Source organism: Populus nigra, chromosome 10 (genome assembly GCF_951802175.1).
Source record: "Populus nigra chromosome 10, ddPopNigr1.1, whole genome shotgun sequence".
NCBI classification, from domain to species: domain Eukaryota; kingdom Viridiplantae; phylum Streptophyta; class Magnoliopsida; order Malpighiales; family Salicaceae; genus Populus; species Populus nigra.
The window spans coordinates 14,287,014-14,306,427 of record NC_084861.1 but is presented as its reverse complement, the minus strand read 5'-3'; the positions used below and the strand labels follow the sequence as shown (position 1 = coordinate 14,306,427).

The 19,414-nt window shown below is 35.4% G+C and overlaps 2 protein-coding genes and 1 long non-coding RNA gene across 5 annotated transcripts; 1 reads left to right on the top strand and 2 right to left on the bottom strand.

The window, feature by feature from the left end:
- Positions 1 to 4,236: 4,236 nt before the first annotated feature.
- On the bottom strand, positions 4,237 to 5,728 carry LOC133705022 (uncharacterized). The gene is made up of 2 exons (XR_009844178.1): positions 4,849 to 5,728; positions 4,237 to 4,530 (listed from the first exon to the last, which is right to left on the bottom strand). It is a non-coding gene; the product is annotated as an uncharacterized LOC133705022 (long non-coding RNA).
- Positions 5,729 to 15,804: 10,076 nt separating this feature from the next.
- On the bottom strand, positions 15,805 to 17,312 carry LOC133705608 (chlorophyll a-b binding protein 6, chloroplastic). The gene is made up of 4 exons (XM_062130899.1): positions 17,122 to 17,312; positions 16,867 to 16,969; positions 16,315 to 16,603; positions 15,805 to 16,215 (listed from the first exon to the last, which is right to left on the bottom strand). Exons 1-4 carry the CDS (start codon positions 17,310 to 17,312, stop codon positions 16,064 to 16,066), a joined length of 735 nt encoding a protein of 244 aa, XP_061986883.1. The 3' UTR covers positions 15,805 to 16,063.
- Positions 17,313 to 17,532: 220 nt separating this feature from the next.
- Positions 17,533 to 19,337, top strand: LOC133705609 (ultraviolet-B receptor UVR8-like). 3 transcript variants are annotated; one of them, XM_062130901.1, is made up of 4 exons: positions 17,533 to 17,670; positions 17,986 to 18,117; positions 18,216 to 18,302; positions 18,616 to 19,337. In XM_062130901.1, the coding sequence occupies exons 1-4, from the start codon at positions 17,583 to 17,585 to the stop codon at positions 18,783 to 18,785; spliced, it is 477 nt and encodes a 158-aa protein (XP_061986885.1). In that variant the 5' UTR covers positions 17,533 to 17,582; the 3' UTR covers positions 18,786 to 19,337. The 3 variants fall into 3 exon arrangements, with proteins under 3 accessions (XP_061986885.1, XP_061986884.1, XP_061986886.1); XM_062130900.1 differs by having other exon boundaries at positions 18,613 to 19,337; XM_062130902.1 differs by lacking the exon at positions 17,533 to 17,670 and adding an exon at positions 17,682 to 17,875 and having other exon boundaries at positions 18,613 to 19,337.
- The last annotated feature ends 77 nt before the right edge of the window (positions 19,338 to 19,414 follow it).

Below are 19,414 nucleotides of genomic sequence, written 5' to 3'. Positions count from 1 at the left end.
TGATTAGTTTTCCTTTCCTGTTGCTTTTAATGAATCTTAAATCTGGTCATGCATGAGATTGGATGTTTTTAGTTCTTCAAATAATTATAAATTCAAATGATATAAAATCTATGGTTTAATCCTTATTAAGTTCAGTATCGTTAATTTACGAGGCTCTTCGTTTTTAACTGTGTGTTGAACAGAGTTTCGTAATAAGAGGTGCATCAAAAAGCTGATCTACAGTTTTAAGGAGGTTTCAAATGGAGCAGTCCTTGGATTTGTTGCTGGAAAAAGATCTTGGTACTATCAATTTTGTTTCTTTCATAGAACAAAGTCCTGTGAAACGACTCGTTTCCTTTTCAACGATGATACAAGATTCCTAAGCTCGAGATGCATAGAAATTTTAACATTAAAAAAAAAAAGAGAGAGAGAGGATAGGAATTTATTTGGAAGTTCATAATTATGACCATGTCCTGTTTTTAATATAATAAAATTATTATTTTTCGTAAAAAAAAAATATTCATTAACTTTCTAACGCTTGCAGGGAGGAAAGCTCAATTATTGCCCACCCTTTATGCTACTATGGTGCATAATTGACAAGCTCAACTCGATCGGACCTGTCTGGTCGAAACCATTAGCCAATTCCTTATCAGTACAATTGTCGGATTGATTGTTGAATCGAAAGGTGATGGACGATATAAAATAATCAGTGCAACGAATTTTAAAAAATCACTAGATTTTAAAATTAATAAAAAAAATCCAGAAAATTTCATGAGAAGAGAAACCAATTATATTGTCTCGGAATCAAGAACAATCAGAATCATATATAGGCTTCTTAAGAGCCAACGAGAACAATTATAGAACAAGAAAAAAAAAACAAAAGAAGGAGAAAATGAAGAAACACATCTTTAATTTAATTTTTCTTTTCTTTTTCCCTTTGGCTAAGATTTACATACACGATGAAGTCCGAAAATACGTAATATCTAAAGAATCTTATGCTTGTACTGCACATTTCTAAACGTTATCGTCACTGCAGTTTGATCCACAGAAGCATCTCACACAATTTATTCTCTTCATTAACATCATCTTCTGCAACTGATCAAAGCAGCTGACGCAAATAAATCCATTAATTTAGCCCGGAATTTATTTTTACCCTTTCCATGGCTCTGAACTGGTTGAAGCCTGCACTCACATGATTAATTCTTGCAGGATATGCGAGAAATCTAAGAACTCGGAGTACAGGGTCCTCTCCAATCCCAGATTCTTTCAATTTAAAATGCAAATAGCTAGCAAAACCAGGCTTGAGAAAGCTACGAGTATATAGTTAGACTGAACTTGAACCCCTACCATACAATATGCATGTAGAATCAACTCCATAATTAGTTGAAACTTCATTTATCTTACTCTTTAAAGAAATTACGGTAATAATGAACATCTTCTTTAGGTCCAAATCCTTGAAGAATTAACTATACATGACACCGAGGAATTTGAGAGAACTCCATGGTAAAACCCAACGTGCTTTTGATATCAGTTGATATATTGGGGTTTTACCATTTTCATGAAAGAACACGGGAAAAACATATTTTTAGTTAAACGTAGGAAAAAGAGAGAAGTGTCTGCCAGAGGAACGACATCATGCATGTACCTCCCCCTCCACCCCACCTTCCAAACATAAACGTGCATAACCTTGTCTTTGAAAGAAGATTTGAAGGGTGTATGGGTTTTTTTTTAATTTAAAAAATTCATAAAAATACGTATTTTTTATTTTTGTGCCATGTGGCTTATGCTTTAAGAGAATTCTACTTTTTAAAAAAATCAATCATATTTTTAAGCCAAACACATATTTTTTTTCCACATAAACTTGAAATCATGACGTATTATTTTTAGAAAATAATATAAATTATATTTTGAGATTTTATTTAATAATTTAAATTATTAGATTGAATTGATTTTTTAATATAATATCAGAGTTTTAATGATAACTAGTCACGAGTTTAAATTTTATTATTTTTATTTATTTAATAAAAATTAAGTACTGTATAAATATTAAATTTAAAAAATTAATTATTTAAGAGATATAAAAAAAATGTTACTGGTGGATATTATTACACTTGATATTTCACCACCATTCACAGGTAGACATATAGAATAACATAGAGTCTACTTTCTTCGACAAAACAGTGGAGAGGGTGGTCTTTAAAAATATCTTACGTTATCAATAACAAAGTTTGAGATATTATTTGAATTTTTTTTTTATTTTATGTTATATTTTAATTTTTTTTTATTTTTTATTGAAAGAATAAATTTTTTTTGTAAATATAAATTTTACATTGAAAAAATAAATGAAAATCTATAATTGATTCTATTATGCACATCGATCCTGATGAACAGCCTGTTGAATCTTGGAGGATTTTCTTGTGTTAATGAAATATAGATAATATTTTTAAATGCATCAGGTTTAATATTTGTTGTTTCCTGTACACGCCTCGGTTCTGTTCTTCGTAATCTTACAGCACAATCTTCTTCTTTTTTCACCATTTATCCCCTAATCAATATAGGTAGAATGGTTTCTGTAGATTATTTGGCTCCCTGGTTTTCTCCCCTTTCTTACAAAATAAAAAAAAAAACGAATATATCATGAAAAAGAAATGGAAAATTAAAAAATCCCATTTCAACAGTAGATCTCCAATGTGGTCCCTCAATTTGCCTGACAGTGTCCTTTAGACCAGCTTTGACCGTATAATATATACTCTAGTGGCCAATGAAAAAGAGAGACACAGAGTAAGCGGGGTCCAGTTCTTTTTGTATGAGATTCCCAAGTAGCTGTAATCATAATCCTGCTGCTGCCCACCCTCCACTTTACTTTCCCTATAATCGACACTTCTTTTTCTTTCTTGAATCTCTGGCCCGACGTCCGTGTGTGACCAGCATGATTATGCCTGTACTTTTTTATGCAGATTAACCTAAGCATCTAAAGCATGCTGTTTTCATTGTACCTGGGCTTGCAGGTGATATCACTACTCCACAAATAGTATAAATTTTTATGTGTAAAACAGGGACGACGACAACAACGACAATAATTTGTGTGTTGCTATTCATCTTTAATCCATTAATTAGCCTTTTGCTTTTGATTTATTAAAGCAGGAGAGCTAACTATTAGAAGCGTGGTTTTCTTGTGCTTTCATGACACTGAAACCTGAAGCTGGACACTACTCCACCAACTATCCTCCAGAGCAAAAACACCACTGAAAAAATGGGCTGCGCAAGCTGTTTTATAGTTAATTGAATGCATGATTGTGTCCACCAACAACAAATTAAAAAACCCTTTGCAACTTTAGGTTCTTTAGACCTGTTCCACTATATAGATGGAATGTGTTAATTTTCAAGTTCCTTTCGCCTTTACACTTTGCCTAGCAACATGCCCGAAAGAGAAGTTTCACACACTTGGTAACCAATTTCAGTAGTAGTCTTTTAGCATTGACTTATAGGAGTTTTAGTTGGTGTTTTGTTAAATACAAGACAGACCTTCTTTTTCACAAGATTTAACCAACACTGCTCCAACAGCATAGTATCTAATTGCCTTAGATCAATAAAAAGAAGAACAACACTAGTAAGCCTACGGCCACAGAAAAAGCATAACGTAGACCTAGATGAAGCTGTACATGTTAATGGTAGCTAGTTAATGATGAAGCTGTACATGTTAATGGTAGCTAGTTAATCAAGCTTAAAAGGGAAGTCAAGGGTACTCAGAGTAGATTAACATCCAAAACCAAACATGGAACGCGAAACCAGAAAATTTCAAAGAATATTCCATCGATGTAAACATACTAATTATGGCGGTATAAATATCACTAACAGTTTTACTAATTAAAATGTACTGTGAAGAAATATCTCGTCGCTTATATTATATTTATTGTTAATTCCATGGGTGATTTTTATACCAATGAATATAATGATGAATTATTGCTGTCGATCTTTAAAAACAAGGTCGATCAATATTTGTTGTCAAATTAGTTGAATATTAGCCCGTTGGCAAATGTCTGTCTCACCGATGATTTTTCTAATAAATCTCTAACGACATATTATGTTGATAATTCTACCGGGTGTGGTATTCTCGATGAAATTCTGATGAATATTTCTGTTGGTAATATATCTGTCTCATTGATGTTTTTTTTCTTCTAATATATCACTTACAGTAAATTATGTTAGTGATTCTGTCAGGGTGAATTAAAATAATTAATTAATAATTCCATGAAATTTTCTAAAAATATTTATCATTTACCAATGAAAATTTCACCTGTGTTTAAACAATTTCACAATGAAATTAAACAACAACGAACAAATTTTATATAAAACAAATCAATTATTCCATATTTATCTATACTGCACCTAGCACCAACTTGGAGTCTTGGACACTAGGTACAGCACACATGACCAGGGTTTCCCATGATCAACGAACTGCGATCAAGATCAACTGTCTTTCTCCCCCTTTTTGTTAGTGGTCAAAGCTCTAGGACATGATACCTTGACTTTAGGTCATATGACATGTACCTGAGACAAGCATGTGTTACAAGAAGATGAGATGGATGATATGCAACTCCTATGTTGTCAGGAACAGAAAATTATAACTCATCGATCCACTGTAATATTTTTGAGAGCTAAGAAGATAGATTTATAATCAGATCTCTCGATACAGATGCAGTACCTAATATTCATGTTAAATCACTATCAAGGAAACATACACGAGACTATTTGTAATGAAAAAATTATGCTGAAAAGTAACTATTATTCTCCTGCAAAAGCTTTTAGATTAACATCACATCATGAAAACCCTAAAAACTATACAAGAGAAGAGGATTAAGCAAATACCTTCGCGTCAGAGAGAACCTGATTCTATTGAAAATTACAATGCTGCCCTTGCAGGCTTTTAAGCTTCGAATTTGGACAAAGTGATAGTATAAATTTTCCTTCTGCGAGCAAAATTAAACCATGTATAATATACATGCGAATATGCATGGCTCCTCATACGCCATCCACGGAGGCCATCGAAGATCCGTTGGGCTCTGCAAATGGCATACAGGGAGCCAGGCACATATAATATATATGGATGCATGATGGTGAAAACATGTATATATATGTGTGTGCATTAATTATGGTTTATACTTATAGACTATAGCGCATTTCTAAGCATGTATGCGTTTGTATAAGAGCTTACCTATAATTGCACAGGATGCACACTACTTAGAATGAATAAATGCATGAACTACAAGTGCATGCATATAGAAGACGATCTATTCTCTACCATAGGTTGTCTTCCCCGTGAACACCATACTTAAAGAAGTTGACGAGAAAATGTATTTAGTGAAGCATCAAAATTAGGGTAGAGGGAGGGAGGGAGAAGGAGGTCGATATAGGGAGGGAGAGTGGTATTTAAGGAGGAGAGGACAGAGAGGTTGATGGGAAATAGAAACTGGGTCATAATCAAATAAGGGTTTCAAAGCCCCACAAAAATTTAGCCCTTTTGAATTGGCATAACTCAAGGAAACCAGCTGCAAACTAGCTAAACTTGAGAAAGAAAGGGCCGGTGTGAAGAAGGTAATTATTCGGAAGGGTTTATGTGTGGTTGAATTGAGAGGGAAAGAAGGAGAGAGGTGGGGTTGTAGTTGCACCCCCAGCTTGCAAATAAATATAGACAGGCACCATCATATGAGAGAGAGATATTCAGACAGAAAGAAAACGAGAAGTGGAAATGGTGTGGTTGGGTTACTAACCACGCAGTTTCCTAAGCTAACCCTTATGGTGGTTTGAAATCTCCTTTTTCTGAGTCGTAAAGCAAAGGTTGCTTTTCTTCTCAGAAGCTCATTTTGTCTGGGAGTGCTTGGAAACGCATGGATTCTCTCAATCTCTCTACTTTCTTTACCTTTATTTAAATAAAGTGCTCAAAAAAGAAAGAAATACCACATAATTTACCCTATCTACGTACCTGTCTATCGATCTTTCATATCCTTTTCTTTATCTCCATCACTTCCTTCTTTTTATCTTTTCCATTTCCTTTTATACCATCATTTTAATTACCACTCCCACTATTTGGTAATATTACTACTTTGTTAATTAAGCAACTGAGATTCTCTGTGCTAAACCCTTTATCTGTCTGGATCATATCCACCATCGATCCCACTTAAATTCCCTCTCACGGGCATGTCTTAGTGCGAGTATGTATGTACATGTTTGTCTTTATATACAAATTAGATATTAATTATGTTCTCTATCAGATCATTTAATCAAGTATATGCATGTTAAACGGTCATTTCGCTACTTACCTAACCTGGTTTTTATCAGCAAGAGACTCGTGTTTTCTTTTGAAGAATACTATGAAGGACCTGTCCATGTCCAAGTTCTCTCTTAATTCTGATGGAAATCTGTTCTTTCCTTAGGCTACAGTCCATTATGGCACGAGTGATTATTAACTCTATACGGTCATTTGCTAGACCCCTTTCTTCTTCACCGCCTCAGCCCATAATATTTTCAAATGATGCAAGTAACCTCTGTGACTGTTCCTCGAATAGTCAATATCTTTGTGAGAATCTTTTTCTGTCAATATAAGGCCACTTATACATTTTTAGGGTTGACATAAAAACAACAGGTGTCAGGTTTGCTTGTATGTCCATTCTCAGCCTTTCGTGGTCTGCATGAATAATTGTTGATTGATTTCTGTACTGTGAATAAAAATGTGAACTGACTAAATTAATTGTTTGTTTATGGTAAATGACCGGCAAAATAAGATTGTGAAGATGAAATGATTCTAATCAGTCAAATAGATTTTTTTTTATTCTTATTAATCACCGTTTCCTCTCCACGTGCCTTAATTATTGATTTAGCCGGGCTAGCATAAGTTGAAAGTCTTTAAGCAGTCACATGAAAATCTTTTCACAGTTTGATAAAGATTTGTCATAAAAAATTATGCGGATACCTTAGGGATACCTTGGCAGAACAACAGAACAGGGCTAGCTAGTTCTAGGAGAGAATATGGTCGCATAAGATGAACACAGTGATAATAAAAGAACCTAACTTTCAAACCAGTTGGATTATGGTTTTTTTTTTTGAAAGTTCTCGAGATCCAGTTATATAAAAGAACAGACCGGATTTATTGGCTCCACCCAGATAACCCTTGTAATTAGATCTGGAAGAACTTATTTGAGTTAATTTTGTTAGTTTTCCTTGATTTTTTTGTATTTCTAGTTTAATTTTGGGTTTTCTATTATTTTCAGTTTTAATCTATTAATTTAAAGAGTTATAAACCTCTCTAAAAATACTTTTCAGTGATAAATTAGCTATAAATTAAAATGCTTATATTCTAACTCTATTTTCGACCAAGCTCTGTTTTTTCTATCCTTGTTTCTACCCTCATTACAGTGCTTCCACCTACATCAATTATTCATCTGATTTATTTTTTCATTTTGTCTTGAGCTATAAAATATGTAACTCCACCTTCAAATTCCCACAATACCTTTTTTGTTTTACTTCCACCGTAAAAAATTCGTTTATTCTTTTCTTGTAATTACTAGATCAAACGATTTGTCTGTCCTGCAAAAGAACACAGAGGACACACGATGGTGGGCATAGTCCGTCCGGGAGCCATTCCAATGCCTCCAAATAGTATTCGCGGAGACTTTCAGGGGCGGTTTGAATGATTATCATACTAACCAACCCGGCAGGTTGAACCAGCTGGCATATTAATTGCTCTATAAATTACTGAGATCATATAGAGTCAGTCCATATAATTAAGGAAATCAATTCTGTGATAAATAAATAAGAAAATCAACATGTTTGTGAGATCTGGGAGGTGACTAAAAGTAAGATCTGCCATAATCTTAGCTGAAGAAACATTTGATCTTGCTTTATACGAACCATGATTTTGAAAGATCTAATAAAGTGGCCACATTCCAAACACAAGATACTCTTACATGACATATGTTGGCGTAGATCGTTATTGCATCAAGAATTATTCTCTGAAGGCGTTTTAGATTAAAGTTTTTTATATGTTTTGATTTTTAATTGAAATGAAAACGTTTTTTTTTTTTTGAAAAACAAATAACTACAACGGTATTAATTAGTAGATGCAGTGCTAAACGCACGATATAAGATAATGTCAAGCAATTAGGTATGCGAAGCTGATATTTCACTTAACAGAAGTTCTGGTCCGTAGCTTGAATTATACCTCTAGGATCCACTGCTCCAAGCGTAGGCCTGCATTAGTACAAGAGACAAAGATGCACAAGGGATATACAAAACGGTGACAAGAACGCCGATATGTATTTGTTTTGTTGACTTGCTTTTGAGGCAGACACGTAATTAATCCTTGCATTTTGTAAAATATTTGCTCATGCGGTCTTCTTTTTCCGTAATTTTTTGCCTTTTTGTTTTTCTGGTTTACAGCCACTCATCATCTGAACAACTCCTCTTCAATTCTTTGAAGCAACCTCAAATAATTCGGTCTCCAATGAATGCACGGAGGAAGAGAGTACTGATGTCCTGGACTATATATATGAATTATTAAAGCTAGAGCCTAGGGCTTTTTATAACACGCTTAAACAGGATATATAGCCCTTGAGTCATATATATAAGTACTCCTAGCCCAAAACAAATTAATGAAGGGAGTGGATCGACAATTGATGAAGCAGAGACAGCATTTTTTTATTTATTTGATCAATACACAGTTTAGTTTCTGAGTTATACATGATCATGGGGTGGTGGGGGGGAATACATATTCTGGGAATATATATAAGGGCACGTTCTAACAGGCTTAGAGCATATAGGACTAAAAGGAAAATTTCCAAAGCCAAGGTGCCATGGCCTCCGAGCACTAAGTTTAGCCCCCCCGCCAGAATGAGATTCTCCAAATAAAAAATAAAATAAAATAGTAATCAATGCTGGCTAAATTTAAATTCACAGTCCCTACTAGAATTAGTTTTAATCTTCTTTAATTTTACCTTTTAAGATACAATTATGCAATGGTTCCTGTGTATTATGTAATGCCATGGACAGATACCTGATTGCAACTCGCAACGATGCAATAATAAAACATGAATAGGTTATATATACATGTCAGGCAATGTACGAACTTGAGTTTCTATCAAAGAAAATGAATAATAATGGTGATGTGGTTAATTAACATCCAGCACATAATTTCATGCAGCTAATTAGTTTTGTTTTTTTTTGCGATAAAACCACTCTTCATTTTTTCCTTTTGCATTGAAATGGCAAGGCCAGTTCAAGCCTAACCTTTTCTTTTCGACCTGATCATCACTTTCCCCGGAGGGCAATTGAAGAAGACAAGTAGCTTGAGATGTATACCTGAGTGGATAGTACAAGATCAAGTGGGATATGCGTGAGCCAAAAAGTTGAGTTACGATGGCCTTGGCTTTTCCACTTTGTTAGGATTTTGTCATCTGTCTCTAGCCTAATCAATTGATATACCGGATGGGCACAATACATGTGCAATCCTCTTGCATGTTGGAACCTGAATGATAATATAATTAAAGTCACAGCTGCATGTTAAAATCCTAGCACATATATAGATCGATTTCTGTTTCTTGTCAACTTAAAGCCTGCAACATGGCCCAGTATAATTGTCACTACACAGTAACAAAAAGATATGGATAAAGAAATTCAAAGGGAGCGAAACAGCGAAGATAGGGCTAGCTAGCTAGAAACAACAATCTACACACACATGCATGTTTTGTAGATAAAACCAGAGGTTAAAACCATCATGGACAAGGGTTAATGACAAGAACTGTCAATATTTAAGACACTAAAAAAATGAAATATGAACCTCGAGCAAGAGAAATGAAGCTATAAAGGCATGAGAGAATTAAAGATATAGATAGGAAGAGTAGGTGAACAAACAGCTATTTTATTACCAAAAAAAATAAATTAAAAAAACAGCTATTTGTCCACTTGGAATGGAACAACAATGTGAGTGCATGAGAAAAGATGAAGAGAAGTATTATAAACGAGACGTATGGTAGTCAAAAAGGGGACTGCAGGGGGGGTGGGTCTGAGAGAGAGCGATCGATCTTCCATGTCTAGGAAAGGCTGCAGAGAGGGGAATTTTCCCACTTCCCTTCTATGTAGAAAATGGTAAACGATTCAAAAGGGGAAAAAAGAAAGAAAGAAAAGAAGAGGAAACTCCTTATTAAAATTGGAAAAAGTTATTCATCATTTTATCGTGTATAGTGTTGGAAGGAACAAGTGTGGGAATCTCTCCTGTCAGAGATTTATGGGTCTGATAATCTCTTCTCCCTTTTCCTAGCTGTTAATTTGTATATTTGCAAATGTCTCTCACGGTAAGATTCTTCTCTGACCCCTTCTCTCTAACTACTTCTACAGCTATACAATTTTAACCTAATTAATGCTAATTTTATTTAACTATCTAATACCTATTCTTGAATAAACCCTATCGGTCGCTGAATCTTTCGGTTGCAAATTCTCGAGAAAAAATGTTCCAGATTCGAGGTTTTTTTTATCAATGTATGTGTGCTAATTAATAAAACAGATCAGTTTTGTAACCTTCTCTACTTCTATGCGCCTCGAACTGCACCCACACAGCAAACAAGTATTAGAATCATGATGATGAGGGTGGCGCAGAGAGTCATGTGCTAGCTTTAATTCTTTCTTTTGCTTTCCACATGTATGCGTATGATCATTTGTGGCGTAAAATCAAGAAAGATTAACATCGCTTATAACATTGTACACAGTAACACATGGTTTTATTCATTCCTTCCTCGAACTTAACCCCAACACCAACACGCATGTTGCTGTGGTTGTACCATCCCCGCGTCCATGTTTTGCATTCGCTTCTCTTCTTTTGAGACTGTTTGCACACCCCGCCGGTTCTCTTAGTCAGCTATTTTGTATCTGTTTTATCAAACCTTACGCCCTCCCTCCCTCCCTCCCTGGCGCCTGAGCTGTTATGAAAAGTGAAAACCCTAGTTTTACTTCGGTTGTTACAAGGGTTTCAAAGAAAAAGGGGCTACGAAATTTACTATAACGAGGTACTATTCACACCAAAAAAAGAAAAGAAAGAAAGACTTGAAGGTGGGGTCAGATCGATGATAATGAGGAAGCTGTAGCATATACCCAGTTCATATGAACGTCATGTACATGTACATGAAATTCACTTGAAACTTGCATGTCACTCGTTCATGGGGGCATTATCATCATCAGTACTACACAACGAAATTGTTGTCACTAGGCCGACATTTTACGCATCTCGTGGCAAAATAAATCTGTTGTCTTTGCTCTGTATTTGGGATTATACCGTGAAAATCCCAGGTGTTAATGTGATATGGCAAATCGTTTAGATGATGAATTTCTTTATCTGCCACCCGGCCACGTATAAACTAGTGAATTTTGCTTGGGTCGAAATTCTCATATATACAAGGAAGGAAATATGAGAGTTCGATTCATAATCTTACATTAATTTTGAACTTCAATAATTTACTAGTTAACTTTAGATTTTCCAAGGAACATGAAAATTCATCTTGTCGATATTATATACCATTGATTATGAATTCAATAATCTATCCTAGATGAAAGAAAAAACCAGCAAAAAAAAAATCAGAAATTTAACATTAAACTTTAGATTAGTTAATACCACCGAATATGAGAATCCAATCTCCTTATCTCGACTTCTTACGATTTGAACTTTGATGACTGAGTTTTTTTACTCCCTCGTAATTATACTGTGGTGAATTTCAGAATTTGAATTTCAAGATAACATTCAATATTATGATATTGGGCAAATTAGCCCCGAGCTACAGGTTAAGGGTACTGAAAAGGAGATGTCAATTGATCAGTAGCCCCATGAGGAAAACGATTGGGATCTGGAAGATGGTTCATTTCAATGAAACATTGTAGTCTCTTGCAAGACGAGAAAACATCTTTCCACCAGAAAGAGACACAGAGGGATAGAAATCTAGCCTAACCACAACTGCGTGAATATGAAAGCTCGACGAAGAATTCAAGAGCCAATGGACCATCTAAGTAGTACCTATTCAAATTCAAAAATTTTGATTTTTTTTTTTTGGGTGGGCAGTAGAGAAAATGTCCTCGACGCGCGCATGGATAAAAGATTTTATGTTTTAAAAATAAAAACAGCAATCTCAAAATCACACACTAAGAACTTACAATGTTGGGTCAGAAAATATTATTCAACTACCGCTCTCTGGCCGTTCTTGAAGTTTATATATATATATATATATATATATATATATATATATATATATATAGCACAATAAATAACATTAATAGATGTTACTTTTGAGAAACACGACATTTCATAAATAAAAAGTATAATATCACTGTGATAAAATTATAATTAATATTATTAAAATATCGAACCACAACATTCTTAATCGGTGCTATTTCACAAAGAAATTTTCATCTTCTGTTAATTCGCTATTTGTTTTCTTTTTTCTATGCTAATTACATAATTTACCCGTTCATGTGGTCGTGGTCCTACACCCTGGGAAGTGTTAAGATGAGCGCAGCAGCAGGAGGAGGCAAAAATGTTATGTTCAGAGACTGCAATCTAATAACAACCCATGTTTAGAACTATTCTATTTGTGAGCCCAAACTTATACTCGAAGCCCACAAACATTAAACCATTTAGGGAGAAGCCCTTGTTTGGACATCTCTGCCTTGGGCTCTAGCTTTTATGTTCGGCCCAAATATCTAATATCTGTGCAGATTTTTACAAAAACAAAAAGCCTTGCACGCATAGTTACCAAACTCTTCCAAATGGGCCTATTTATCGCATTATAAAGTAAGAAAGGGGGAGAAAAAGTCTCGCATGTGCTTTGGGCACACGAATGGGCTTCTATACATAGTTTTATGCTAAAAGCTTAAGGAAGTTACATGAAAGTATTTACTTAAACTGGATATTTTCTAACTGCTGCAACCAAGTGGACTTGCCGGAGTGGTTATTGATCACGACTAGAAATCGTGTGGGCTCTGCCCGTCCAGGTGTTCGAATCCTGCTGTTCTCGACATGTTGTTTAAATTCTTAAATACCAACCTAATTTTCACAATTTGATCAAAAAAAGTTTCCAAATCCTCAATGTAAGCTCGGCTACATCAGCAAGTTTAAGAAGTGATTCCACATCTCTTGGTAAAGGCACATTCCGGTCGATAATGGCAGCTGCCCTTCTCCTCCTTATCAAAGGCAATGCCCACTCAACAATGCCTGGAGGCTCGTAATTGTAGGGAATTCTGACCGGTGATATACTGATATTTGCTCATAGGAGGTAAAGCACACTGACATAATATTTAACGTGGTTCGGCAAACCGCCTACATCCACGGGAGAAGCTATTGCATTATATAGGGAGAGAACAAGATTTACAACAATAGAGGAGGAGGAATCATCCCCTCTTTGGCAACTCTCAACCTCACTCTATTTCTCTCTTTTCAGTGCTGCAATGGCAGCTACTGCTGGCTGCCTTGGCAGCCCACTCTCTCCTACATTTCTCACATCTTTGGCTCTACACTCTCTCTCAACTCTCTCATTTTGCTCTCTAATGTATGCCTCTATTTATAGGCATCCATGGCAGCCCCTCTTGCTCTTTTGTCAACAATGGTTGCTGCCAAACTTACCAAACTTTGACATTAGACAATGGTTGTTGGCTGCCACCAACAACCCACCATTGCAGCCATCTTCTTTGACAATGGCAGCCACATAATTGGCAATATTCCAACAGCAATCTCTATCGTTTGATTTCCTTCCGCTTAACATCTTCAGCAGAGCAATACCAAAATTATATGCATCACTCTCCGTATCTCCATTTACATCTGTCATTAGCACTTACAATCCCAAAATAAATAAATAAATAAATAAATAAATAAAAGAAAGTGTGTGATTGTGTATAGCTAAATGGAAAGAAAAGAGAGGTTAACTGTATTTTTTAGGGTATGCGACTATAAAACAAAACAACAGAGAAAAATATAGAGAATGTTGTGAGAAGAAAAAAGAAGATGGAAGATTGAACACTTTCCGTTCAAGTTTTGATATGCAGCGCTGATTCGTTATTAGATTGAGGTAATTTCTTACAATAAATTTCGGACACATAATTCTTCATTTTATATGCTTAAAATAAAGATTAAAAATGTCTAAACTGGTTTGTTCTTTACATTAGCGTTCTTGTCTGTTTTATAAGATTTGTGTCAACTCTTTATCTGGTTGACAAAAAACATAAAATCTTGTCTGTTCTTCACCAAAAAAAAAACATAAAATACATGTCTGTCCTGAGATACGCAGCGCAAACAAATTCATGGGACCATTAGTATAATCCAGAAATCTTTTTATTATAAAAAATCATTTTGTAAAGTTAGCATTATTCTTGTTGATTTAAATTCTAAAAAATCATGAAATTCTTTCAAATCAAGTCATGATTCAATATATTAACTGAACCAAATATAATCACACGCCATTAATTATCAATAAATACCAAAATCTTAGAGTATTTATGAAAAAATGAAGTTCTGAAGCCATGAAATCCCAACGAAGCTTCTTGGCTTGTGGCATTTCAGTAATTTAATCAAATACTTGGCTTCAGCATCGTCTGTCATGTACTGTGTAAGGTGTTTCGCGTGTGGACTAGTTGCTAGGCAAATTCATGGGGACAATTTCTCTGGGCCCTAGGCTTTTATGTTGTTAGTTTTATTTGGGCCAAAGCCTTAAAGTTTGCAAGCTTAACATGAAGAATTTTTTTGATGATGACAAATTTCTTTTCTTAAAAAAACATAAACATAAAGAAAATGTTGGGAATTCTTATGATGTTCTGATAGTTGTTTATTGAAGGCTAAGCAAATTAACATAATATTTAACGTGGTTTGACAAATCATCTATATCTACGGAAGAAGTAGATATTATTAGAGATAGAGAAAAGGAACAATATAAATACATGGAGGAGGAGGATTACATTTATTCTACTCTACTCCCATTGCTCTCACACAAACTGTTGCACAAGGCAGCAGGGCTGCTACCCTTGGCAGCCACTCCTCTTTTTCTCTCACGTGTTTCTCTCACACTCTCTAGCTCTAATTCTCATTTTGCTCTCCAAGTCATGCCTCTATTTATAGGCTTCAATGACAATTCTTTTTACTCATTTGTCAACAATGATGGCCACCATTTGTCATTGGCTAGTGCAACTTCTTTCAACAATATCCAGCTGCCATCAACAACACACCATTATAGCCTTTGACAATGGCAACTCTTTTCTAGAGTAGAGCTGCAGATGCTGTTGCTTATTAATGGTAACATCCTAACAAAAAAAAAAGAATATAATATTTTGTTGGTAATTTTAATATTTAATATTTATTTTTTTAATGAACTGAAAAAGTAACTAATAAAACACAACTATTTATTTTCATATCACCATAAAATTTCTCAAATATTAGAAAATAAATTTGGCAAGAATGATATTGGATGTAAAATTTTAAAAACACACTCGTTTCGGGGTAAAAACTCCTTTAGCAACAAAGCTCCTTATTTGTTAGTTTTGTGGGATATTTTTTTTTTCATATGAAATAAAAGATTTTATATTATTTAAAATGTTTTGCTGGATTGAAGGAATGCATAAATCTTATGACGGGCGGGATTAATCCTAAAAAAAGATAATCTCAACAATGAAAAGTGGATTTGTTTCATAAAGAGTAGAAAAATTATATCACCTGAAATCGAATTATTTCTTATTAATGTTAAAATAGCGACATGGGAAGATATATCTAAAAGTGGGTATTGGAGGTCTAGACCATCATCAAATGCATTTATTAAAAAAATTATTTTTTATCTTTTCTTTTATTCTATCTCGCGATAGTAACAACATTGATAGCAAACCTATTTATCACTCGGCCGACAACACATCAGGGGTTCTGTCCGGTGATGAGGATTTACAGAATTCTGAACAACAACTAAAACAAATCCCACTGTTGATCATAGAGGCATGGCCTATAGAGCAATAAATTTCACAGCATTTCATGGTTACATGGAATTTACAGTAGATACTCGAAGCAAGATTTGATTTTTCAAGGCGAAAGCGTTCTAGGGACGATAATGTCCCCAATGTTGTTGTGCCATGGGTCAGCCAAGTGAGTTGCCAAGTTCTCCAATGGTCCAGTGCCAGGGTAAGCTGACTGCTGCACACAGAACCCAACAAATGCCAACAGTGCTAGACGACCTACGACATGATCAGATGCGTATTGGATTAGTAATAATTCAAGAACTCACGTAAGTTAGCAACAAGAATTGGAACCATACACCAAAATTGTTAGATTACCATTTTTAATTTCTTTGACTTTGTATTCCTCGAACTTCTTAGGGTCCTTGGAGTAGCCCAGAGGATCAAAAGCACCGCCAGGGTACTTCTTCTTCTCTGGGTCTTTCTCCATGCTACGTTGGTGCTCCACAAAGGCGATGGCAACGAATTCAATGGCCAAGACGGTAGGGAGGGTCCCCCATGGAACTGGTTGGCCCAAATAAGTAGCTTGGCCACCTGGGGTTGCAGCCCACTCTTGAGCTTTCACCCAGTTGCCCAGACCTAAGGCCTCTGGTATTAGGATTCCAGGCTGCATAATGATTTAAAATCAAATTAGTAAAAGTAAAATTATACCCTCCTCCTCAGCTAAAGGGATTTTTGTGCTGATTTAAAGGTTTGTTTAAAAATACGGTTTAAATTATGTTTTTTTTTTTAATTTTAAAAAATATTTTTTTTATTTAAAATATTTTTTTTTATATTTATTGATATTAAAAATAATTTTAAAAAAATAAAAAAATTATAACATGCCATATGAAAAAAAAGAGAAACAACTAAGATTAATAAAAGACTTACAACAGCAAGCATAGCCCATCTGCAGTGAATGAGCTCAGACTCCTTGAATCTCTCGAGATTCTCAGGGACCTCACCCAGTCTAAGTGGGTCGAACCCAAAGTCACTGCAACACACCATCCCAACTAACTCATGAACAAAATTTCACAAAAACAGCATGTGCTGTGTAACATTATGTACATGAAAAGAAGATGAAGAAGAAATCCGAAGTTTGAAATTTAATTTACAGTCCATTAAATTATTAGTGGTACTATTTACCCTGGGGCTGAGCCATCAAGGTAAGGTGGACGAGGCTGGCCAGGCATCCAGTCAGCTGACATGGTGACACGAGAGGTGCCATTGACACTAGGAAGTGGAATTGAAGAGGCAAATTTGGACTTTGAAGATGATAGGAGTGAAGGGAAAGCAGTGGCAATGCCACAGCTCATCAATGTATTGGTGGAGGCCATATATTCTCTTAGAATCTGTGGCGAAGTGAAGTTGAGTTTGTGAGAAAGGAAGATGAAGAAAGCGAGGACATTACAAGTTATTAGGCAAAGGGGGGATATAGGCAAAATCTATGTGGACTGTAATTGGCTAAGGAGACCTGCTTGGGACTTGCTATTGGGCCACGATGGATATGTTAATCTGGTTGCAGGGGTTCGTGTGACATCCAGTGGTTATGTGGTTGAGATTGAGTGCCAGCTACAAGAATCGAAGGTGCGTTTTAGGGAGTAAAAATGGAGGAGAAAAAGTTAATCGTCTATATGCCTCACAGCACGGGTTGGCAAAGGTCCGTTAAACATGAAACACCCGTCATATTAGCGGGTATGTGCTTGTGGTTATGAAATTATGCTAGCTTTTGATTTTTGTTCCAGAACACAATAAACAAAGATATTTTGGACTGGAAATTTCTAGCATAAATATCTTGGACCCTAGGTTCACATTCCTATAGAACATCAAACCATTCAAAAACTTTTGGATGGGAAATGGGATGAACAACTTAACATGAAATCTTCTAATACATGCCAAAGTACGTATTTTTGTGTTGCAAGTTGAATCTTTTGTTGGCAATTCATATTATGATCCAGTCTCAAGCCATTTATTGTTGTTATTGATGTTGCATGTTCCTGCTCACATCAGGTAACGGTCATTTATACACTTGGGGAAGGGGTTTTGCTGGCGCTTCTGATGCTAACTTTCCTCAGCTTTCACTTTCATCTTTGGGGTGCACGAAAGCTGCCCTTGGATGGAATCACTGCTTACTGTTGTCAGGTCAATGCATTTCTTTTCCTCTCTTTATTCGTAGTCTTGAACAACCCCTCACCTCTGTACGTGTTAAGACTTAAATGATGATGAGATATCTTGAACAGGTGATGAAGAAGTATGTATGCTTGGTGTCAATTACCATGGGGTTCTTTGTGATCTTGAGGAAATGAGTGCAGTGAAGCACCTTTCGGGTAGTGCATTTATTCGACCTGCATTAGCGTTGTTGTACATGAATACAAATATATATGATAAGTAATGAATAATTGTTCTATATCACTTTCAAAACTGGAAGAAGAGACTTTTGCAGTTCCTTGTTTTTAATGATGGGTAAGGAGCTTCAGTTTCACAGCGTAGATGGCTAATTCCCAGTAGTCTTATAACTCTGAACAACTTCGACTGTCTAACCACTTGAGCCATGCACATCAAATGATCGTCTCCTGCGTTAGTTCTAGCATTGAGGAGGTAGTTGTCATTTCACCACCTCTCTTTTATATATTCCAGCAGATTCATCTGGAGCTCTTTTGAATAAAGTAATTGGTCTTGATGGGGTGAAAGTTGTGAAGGTCGCAGCTGGAGCTGAGCACTCTGCTATAGTGACAGGCAAAATTATTTACCATGCATTGATACCTATCTACATTTGCAATAAGGTCACTCTCCTCAATCAATATTCCTGACAGTATTTCAAGAAATTGAAAATGTTCCTGGGTAGATTTTGTTGCTCATGATGCTCGAGGGAACAAATCTACAAAAGTATGAATCCAGAAAACCGTAGGATGAGGTCAAGGCATAAGTGCACTACGAAAGCTCAGCACTTGCTTCCCACGCAGAGCTGATTTTTTTCTTTTCACGTCAGCTGAGAAAGGTCTGGTTTGTATCTTCATTAATGACCCATCTGCCGAGACTCTATCTGAATGAGTGTTTCTAGGATAGCATTTTAGGATCGTAAAAGCCATAGCTAGATGACACTTATGAAACCATTCTAAGGTTGTTGTTTGATCGTGGATAATTCAAGTGAAAAAACTTGAAATGTTTTCATTCGATCGTCCATGTCATGTCCTTTTCTATACATTAAACAGTTTATGATATCCAGTGTCAGCAGCATCAGTGCTAATTAGAGTCGTTTATTGTTTATTACGTGCTGCATTGTAGCGCTGTCTGTTTATTTATTTAGATTTTAGTTTTGAAGTTGTATTTTAAATAATAATATACAGCTTGCTGTAAGCTAATTTTGTTTGTTTACATACATACATACATACATACATACATACATGGCAACTGTAGTTGAATATCCTTTTCTTCACTG